This window comes from Nematolebias whitei, chromosome 4 (assembly GCF_014905685.2).
Source record: "Nematolebias whitei isolate Nwh7 chromosome 4, NemWhi1, whole genome shotgun sequence".
Lineage (NCBI taxonomy): Eukaryota > Metazoa > Chordata > Actinopteri > Cyprinodontiformes > Rivulidae > Nematolebias > Nematolebias whitei.
In genome coordinates, this window is record NC_056501.1 from 53,470,401 (window position 1) to 53,479,503 (window position 9,103).

The window sequence follows — 9,103 nt, forward strand, 5'->3', positions numbered from 1 at the left end:
GATGGACGATTTCTTTTCACAAAGATGGCCTCCTTTACTCCTCTCTCAAACCATCGTTCCTCTCTGTCCAGGATGTGAACATCTTCATCCCTGAAAGAGTGACCGCTGGCCTGGAGATGAGTGTAGACCGCAGAGTCCTGGCCTGATGATGTTGATCTTCTGTGCTGGGCCATCCTTTTGGCCAGTGGCTGTTTTGTTTCCCCGATGTAAGACTGATCACAGCCCTGTCTTACACAAGCCAGGCTCTAGAGCAATGTGGATATCCTAACTGGGCCTTCCTGAAAGCAGAGAAGAAACCCAAACAGGACTCCAGTCAGCCATCAGGTGAAAAGGAGGAACCCAGACCCAGACCAGTGGTCATTCCTTATGTTGAGGGAGTATCAGAGAAACTGAGACGTTTATTTTCTAAACATAACGTCCCAGTGGCTTTTAAACCCCAAAATACATTATGGCAAAGACTGGTTCATCCCAAAGATCCAGTCCCCCGGCACAAACAGATTAATATTGTGTATACTGTTCAGTGTCAGGAGGGTGATCAGTCTTACATCGGGGAAACTAAACAGCCACTGGCCAAAAGGATGGCCCAGCACAGAAGATCAACATCATCAGGCCAGGACTCTGAGGTCTACACTCATCTCCAGGCCAGCGGTCACTCTTTCAGGGATGAAGATGTTCACATCCTGGACAGAGAGGAACGATGGTTTGAGAGAGGAGTATGCATCAGGATATTCAGCTCCCTATAATGTCAACAAAGTTATGTATGGTGAATTTTCCATGTCTGTTGGAACAGTGGTTCTCAGCTGGTGGGCCAAATGGAAAAAAAAGAACATTCTGATTATGTCAGCCTTCTGGTAAATGGTTGAATAAATGAGTGAATCATTTTATTAAGACATTATGTTAAGTTAGCAGTGCTCCGCTAAAGCTACATACTTCATCAAATAAGGTTATGGCATGTCATTAAGTAGTAATGGAGGGTCCTAAAGCCAGACCAGTTGGAAACCACTGTGCAAGTTTGTTGCTGATAATAAAAACAAAATCTCTAACAGCCTTCTCACTCTGGAATTAAAGCTGCAGTAGGCATTTACTGTATGCATTATTTATGACTACACATCCCAATAGGTATTCATAAATTAGACTGACCAAAAAAGAGTATTTCAGTCATTGTTGTTCAATAGGTGGTCCTACAGTGTAGCACAATTTGTATTTAGGCTTTCAAAGAAATGCATATAAGTGTACCAGAGCACCTCTGAAGGTGGTCTGGTGGTACCTTGTGAGTGTTTACGCCTGTTTTTAGTAACGTCCAGGTACTAACAGATCACCCAACACAGAACAGATGTTTATATCGGGTCTGAACATGGCTGTGCATATCTATTAACAAACTGATGTCACTGCTACCAGCAGTTTGAATAACATTTAATCAGATTGTATTAAGGGATGTATAATAGTCTTCACAGTGAATCTGCAGCAGAAGCAAACTAACTAATGTATATCAGTTAGTTTTTGTCCAATTAAAACTAACAAATTTAAACACTTATTTGTCCTTGCAAAATAAAATATGCTTAAGTGTTATTTAGCTGATGGAGAGTGAAACATTGGATCCCAGCTGGTCACTTAATACACCGCTGTGCATGTATTCCTCCTGTCTACAATTGTTCTGATACAGATGGAAAATGGTTTTGAAAGCATTTTTGCAAAATAGATATTCAAATTTTAGCTACCGTAAAACCCCCAATTTCCCAACTGTTAGAGAAAAAATTACAAATTTGTCTTATTTAAAAAAAACTTAAACTGATCAAAATTATTAATACAATAAAACCAGTGACTTGACCAAAAAATAAAATAAAACGTGTAGCGGTTAAAATCCTATATTTTAGGCTCCTGGTTGCTGTTGTTCCTGGTAGGCTTTGGTTTTACCTGCGCTCAATCAAGATTCATTATGCAGATCTTCATTTCGACTTATAAATCATAAAATCGTTTATTTCCCTCACAATGTCCATTGGCATTTCCATTTATACAATAAATAAATCAGCCTTGACAGTAGAAAACAGTTTGTCCCTTCTCATTAGCAACACCTGAACAGAATCACACCTGCCCTTAAGTAACCACCTTCCTCTGCGGACATATTCAGTACACAAAATGAAATGTACCCTCTAGTGGAGATAAACACAGAAAAACAAGATAAATGGCTCCTGCCAAAACGTATTCTTGTTTTTGTTCTGAATCTTTCTCCTGCAGAATCTGTAGGTCAGTTTACTGTTGTGCTTTATCTTGTTCAGTAGATTTATCAGTTTGAACCATCTTACAGCCATCAAAAAACCTCTTTACATAATGTGATGTATCTGTGAGCATGATGCAATCTGAATTACTGATTCTTGGAAAGAATGGCTTCTTGAATTAAACTTAAAGCGGCAGAATAAAGCACAGCAAAAGGACATTTTCTGTATTACTCTGAACTATCCTAGATGCATTTTCCACAATCGGTAACGATAACTGAGCAGAAATGGGTCTAAGGGCCTTAAAATCGTTCAGATGTTTATTTTCTCATCTGTGTAAACGGGCGGCGGTCTCCATGTTCAACTGCCCCCTCTAACAATGCTGTTATTGCATCACAGCCCTCTGTGCAAGCAGCCATCCGTCAAGTCAGTTTTGTCATTACCGTCACATGTGGTACATGAGGTGGAACAAAATTATTACCATACCACTTTATTTATAAAGCACTTAAAACAGCGACAAGGCCAACAAAGTGCTGTACAGACAAAAAAAAAACAGGTAACACACAAAGCAACATACAAAATGAGGTAAATCAGAATATAGACATAAAACGATGCAGATAATGACAACAAACCAGTGTGGAGCATACAGGATCAAAACACAGATCATCTTGTGTTGAAAGCTATTGAATAGTAGTGGGTTTTTAAACGGGACTTGAAAACCAAGAGGGAGCCTCTGTGAAGTCTGACACGTGTGAAGTGTCTGCTGACGGGAACAGCTGTTATCACTCTGCCGGTTTCACGTGAGTTGTACTTCTGCCACCTTTCTGGAAAAGCGGGTCAGCATCAACAGACTGTCCAGATAAAGCAGAATTCTCCTCCCTGATCTGTGTGGCGGCTGCAGAGCGATTCGACGCATTTTGAATGGAAATGTTGTCTCACAGTTCAAAATTGATAATTCTAAAGTGAATCTCATCCTTCCGGTCCATTTGGGACCAGGAAGTGACGAGAGTGGAACCCTGTGTTTTCCTCTCCTGGGAACCTGGAAATTACATTTTTAATCGGAATTTCCTGAGCTTCTGCGAGGGGGGACGAGATCTGTTCTAGAGATGACAGAAAACGTCTCTATCTAGAGTTCGTCCGAACGGGGGTTTGAGCTGTACTGCAGTGTGAATCCCCTGCTGATAAAAATGGTTCATCCATCTATCTGGAGCGCACGCACGCCGCCACTCCGCGTAACGTTTGGGAAGCGGGCACGGGTTTATGCTGCGTCACGTTATTTACGGATGACAATCACCGCCGTCATGTGTGCCTCACTCAGGCTGAGGGTTCACATCCGTGCTTATGTGAGCTGGCGTGCGCTGAGGGAAGGTGCGCGCACCCTGAGCATGCGGAACTGGTTTAGGACTGCCGCGGGTGCTCGGCATTTCTATGCCGCGCACAGGCTGCGGGCTCACATCCATGCTGATGTGAGCTGGTGTGCGCTGAGGAGAGGGGTGCGTGCCCTCATCAACGCGGTGCCGTTTGGGTGAAAACTGCCGGCGCCGTGGGAGCACGCATTTGACACCGCTGCGGTGAGAGGAAGCAGCGCGCACCTCAAGCTGAGAGCGAGGATTTCCCATTGGACTCGATCTTCTGAACACATTCACTTTTGGCTGCTGTGTCACGTGAGCGTTCTGTGTGTTCTTTGAGCTGCGGTGATTTTGAAAAAAAACAACACTGTTTTAAGGACACCGGCTCATATGTGTGGAGGATGTGTGAGGAGAAGCCGCTGTGAGGTCATTCGAACTGACAGACAGGCTGAATCAAACACTTTAATCTTTGAACGATGTTCGTGTTTTATTTCAAAACTCCTGTCATCATTTGCACACACACATCCCCCGCAAGGAGTCATTCCTGAATCTTCTCCCCCGTGAGCCCTGCGGTTTGTTGTCCCAGGGCGCCGCCTGTTGGTGATTTCTGATTACCGAGGGAATTTCCGCTCGGTAAAACCCCTCCACTCTGTTGATGGGCGCAGATGTGGAAACCGGCGCTCTCGGTCTACCGGGTCCGGCTGCAGCCTCGTTCCAGTAGAACGTCATTGCTGGGAAACGAGGCCAGATGGGATCAGGACGGCGAGCCGGGGTGGAGCCCAGAAACCTTCCCGCTAGATCATCCAATCTGGGCGGGGGGAGGAGAGGGACGGAAAAAAGTCCCTTCATGTCAGCCGCCTCCTGGATTATGCCGGGCAGCTCCAGAAGAGGGCACCAACGGCTGGGAGAGGTGTGGGCGCCGATGCGAAAAAGGTCCGGGGAGGGTGAGCATTCACTCAGCCCCCCTCGTTCCGAAACTAGGCTCTCCAGGAGGGAGTGAGCAGCGGAGGCTGCTGCTGACATCGCCTGTCCTGGAGGAACCATTCGATTCGCTCTGAGAGTCGGCGATAAAAGGAAAAATAAAAGATGGTGTCGTCCAGCGTGTAGTGACCAGCCACTGAGAAATATTCCTCGGTGCTTACCTTGAAACAAGGCTGCTCGTCTGCTTCTCCTCCGGGAGGAGAACTCACAGGGACGGCAGGAGGTTGGCGTGGTGGGACCACAGGCAGCCTTAACAAAGATTGAGCTCGTCAAGCTGGACAACTTCCCTTCTTCATTCTTCTGACAGTACTATTAGCTTGCTGAAGAAAAATGGGAGCCGATTACCTGCTCTTAACGTAACTTATACCATACCACTTTATTTATAAAGCACTTAAAACAGCTACAAAGCCAACCAAAGTGCTGCCTTGCTATACGGACCGGGTGGGGCCCACACAACAGGTGGACGTGGACTAAATTTTTTTCAGTGCGATGCTTTGCATGACGGGATAAAACCCACCAGCGACAGCTCTTAAAGGGCGAAGCCTATACGAAATAGAACTGGCTCCAGGTGATGTCTCATCTGTCCTCTCTTCAACCTGTTAAAAAGACAAATTACATAAAATCTGTTATATAACTTGTCTATAAGTTTTAGTATAATGTGAGAAATAACAGTTACCTTTGAGCTGCAGCTGCATCAGAGCTTCTAACATTTGTTGTTTCATGGTGAAGTTGTGCAGCTGCTTATCGCAAAAAAAAAATCTACATGAAGGAATAACAAACATTGAAATCATCGTATTAAAATAAACCTGAACCCGTCACCTTCACTGAGCTGTCTGATCATAAATCCTTTGTGATGCAGCAGGAGATGGAGAGGGAACTCTTTGCATTCTTTGGGAGAAGCCTGGAAGTTTGTTGCAGAGTTCGCTGGTCGGCTGCTTCGCTTTCATCTTCCGTGAATTTTGCCTTATATCCAAAATACTGTACTGCAATTTTATTTTACACTTCTTGTAAACAACCGTGCTCTTGTTCAGCTCTGTCTTCCCTGGAACATTGTAGGATCTGAAATGATTTTTGAAGACGAAGCAGCGAGTTGAATCGTGCTGTCCCCCTCCTCCATGCTAGCAGGCTCCATTCAGATAAAGGGAGCTGGCTAACTAGCTTGCTGTACGGTGGCCTACACGGCTCAATTCTACGGCAGCTGAACGGGGAGTAGGAGCGGAAAAAATATAAAACTTAAATGCATTTTAAAATCGATTTTTGGACTTTTAGAAACGATTCAGAATCGCCAGGACTAAAAATCTAGATTCATCGAAAAAACTATTTTTTTCTGCACCCCTACTCTGATTTGCTACAACCGTATGTCCCACCACGTTCCCTGAGGTCAGCGGACCAGTTGCTCCTCACAGTTTTGTATTTTGCTTTCTGTGTTACCTGTTGTTCTGTCTGTACAGCACTTTGGTTGGCCTTGTCGCTGTTTTAAGTGCTCTATAAATAAAATGGTATGGCATGGTATTTTGATTGATTTGTTGTCATCCTAATTTTTTTCCTTTTTTTTCTGCAAAAACAGAGTAGTGTGGACTGATGTCTTCACAGTATTCTAATTTTTTTTTTAATCCTGTTTTCATAGGTTTCATGAGCTGGAAGCCCAAATTATTTAAAAATAAACAAATACTTGAAATAGTTTAAATTGTGGGCCCTGAATTTATCATCTATTAAAGATTAACCTTTTGAATGGAATTATGAAAGTTGAACAACTTTTTCATGATAGTCTAATTTTTTGGAAATGGTCTGTATACGTGTTGTGTGTATGTTGTGTGCGTGTGTGCGCGCGATTTGTTTCCAATTTTTGGTGTCACGATTTGATTAAAAATCAGTTTTTTGATTCAGAACAGATTTTTCTATTGAAATGGTGAAAAAAATTGGTTCAGTTAAGTAACTGACGGGCTGAAAAGAATAAACAACAATGTAAACGAATAGAACGGGTTTTTTTAAACAATTTCATATTCTTTACTGGATCAAATCTTTTTGGATCATTTTATATTTATACCAAAAATAGGAACAAATGTAGACGTGCACAACCTTCTGTAACTTAAATTACCAGTATTAGGTTAGCTTAGGTGCATGGATTTTTCAAAAATATATATCTAGGAACAAATAATTCATCCATCCATCATCTTTACCCACTTCTTCCTTTACTGGTCACAGGACCCCTGCACTGGGCCAGGGGTCATTTAAAATGGAGTGTGGCAAAATGGAAGACTGTTCTGTGGTCAGATGAGTCACAATTTGAAGTTCTTTATGGAACACTGGGACGCCATGTCATCCAGACCAGAGAGGACAAGGATAGCCCAAGTTGTTATCTACGCTCCGTTCAGAAGCCTGCATCACTGATGGTATGGGGTTGCATGAGCGCTTGTGGCATGGGCAGCTTGCATGTCTGGAAAGGCACCATTAATGCAGAGAACTATGTTCCTGGTTCTACCTCTTTATGATGCGCCAAATGTTCTCTATAGGTGAAAGATCTGGACTGCAGGCTGGCCATTTCAGTACCAGATTGTTCTCTTACGTAGCCATGATGTTGTGATTGCTGCAGAATGTGGTCTGGCATTATCGTGTTGAAAAATGCAGGGTCTTCCCTGAAAGAGATGATGTCTAGATGGGAGCATATGTTGTTCTAGAACCTGAACATAGTTCTCTGCATTAATGGTGCCTTTCCAGACATGCAAGCTGCCCATGCCACAAGCGCTCATGCACCCCATACCATCAGTGATGCAGGCTTCTGAACGGAGCGTTGATAACAACTTGGGCTATCCTTGTCCTCTCTGGTCTGGATGACATGGCGTCCCAGTGTTCCATAAATAACTTCAAATCGTGACTCATCTGACCACAGAACAGTCTTCCATTTTGCCACACTCCATTTTAAATGACCCCTGGCCCAGTGCAAATGTCTGAGCTTGTGGAGCTTGCTTAGAAATGGCTTCCTCTTTGCACTATAGAGTTTCAGCTGGCAACGGCGGATGGCACGGTGGATTGTGTTCACTGACAATCCTTTCTGGAAGTATTCCTGAGCCCATTCTGTTATTTCCTTGACAGTGGTATTCCTATTTGAGGTGCAGTGACGTTTAAGGGCCCGGAGATCACGAGCATCCAGTAGAGTTTTACGGCCTTGACCCTTACGCACAGCGATTGTTCCAGATTCTCTGAATCTTTTGATGATGATATGCACGGTTGATGATGATAACTTAAAAGTCTTTGCTATTTTACGCTGGGTAACACCATTCTGGTATTGCTGCACTATCTTTCTGCGCAACAATGGTGGAATTGGTGATCCTCTTACCATCTTGGCTTCTGAGAGACACTGACACTCTGAGAAGCTCTTTTTATACCCAATCATGTTGTCAATTGACCTAATTAGTGTTAATTGGTCTTCCAGCTGTTTGTTATATGCTCAATGTCCTTTTTCCAGCCACTTATTGCTACTTGTCCCAACTTTTTAGGGGATTTGTTGACACTGTGAAATTTTGAATCAACATATTTTTCCTTTAAAATGTTACATTTACTCAGATTAAACTTTTGATCTGTCATCTATGTTATATTACGAATAAAATATTGACATTTGCCATCTCCACATCATTGCATTCAGTTTTTATTCACAATTTGCTTAGTGTCCCAACTTTTTTGGAATCCGGTTTGTATATATGAATATGTATGTTTGTGTGTGTGTGTTTTATGAAATTTCTTTAACGGGTTGTGAACGGTAGGCACCGAATATTCACACGAGAGGAAAATGAAACAAAGGAGACTGTTACTGCTAGAAATAATAGTGTCATTTATTAATCTGCCACAGAAAAACAGCCAAGCAAAAACATGTACACTCGTACACTCTTAACACACAAATTGATATGAAAGTCCTCTCACCGTTGACACTTAGTCGGGAAGCCTTCGACCCAATGACAGGAAATCACATCAAACTGCTGGGCACCGCGCGCTAGTCCACAGCAAGACTTCTGACTCTCCTTGCCTGTCACACCTCCTATATACCCCTCCCTGAGCGGATCGCGTGAGAGCAGTGAAAAACAAGTTTGATGGTTGTCAGGAGGACAGACAGAAAGTCGGTATCTCATTAAAACATGTTTTCTATCATCAAAGCAGTCTGTACAACAGAGCGATGGCTCATAAAAACATGTCTTTCAAACCCAAAGTCGTGGGTGGATGAAAGACCTGTCTACATCAAACTCTGGGTCACTGTAACTATAAGATAGGCCAGATCCCACGGTTAGAGCATCCCCCGGAGGCTCACTTTTAATTACTCCAAAACACATCTGCAGCACAGGCCTGACTTTGGACAGATAAGCTGCATATAAAGTGAGTATAAGTATAAATTGACATAAAAGCATCAAAATAATCATTCCTATATCATTCCACCCTTGCCTTTTATGGCAATTTAGACATTTAATTCTGATAAGTAACACATACAAAATATATGTTTGAATAGGCATAAAGGCAACTTTCATTCCACCCTTTGCCTTTATGGCATGTAAAACATAATACAACTCTTTA

At 42.9% G+C, this 9,103-nt stretch overlaps 1 protein-coding gene across 1 annotated transcript in view; it reads right to left on the bottom strand.

The window, feature by feature from the left end:
* The window catches only part of fam199x (family with sequence similarity 199, X-linked), a 35,205-nt gene extending 30,914 nt beyond the window's left edge, over window positions 1-4,291 (bottom strand). Inside the window, exons 1-2 of the mRNA XM_037675122.1 lie at window positions 4,178-4,291; window positions 3,528-3,745 (exon numbers count right to left, since the gene is read on the bottom strand). Of these exons, the coding sequence (XP_037531050.1) occupies window positions 3,528-3,745; window positions 4,178-4,291 (332 nt within the window). The remainder of the gene's footprint in view (window positions 1-3,527; window positions 3,746-4,177) is intronic.
* Between the last annotated feature and the right edge of the window lie 4,812 nt (window positions 4,292-9,103).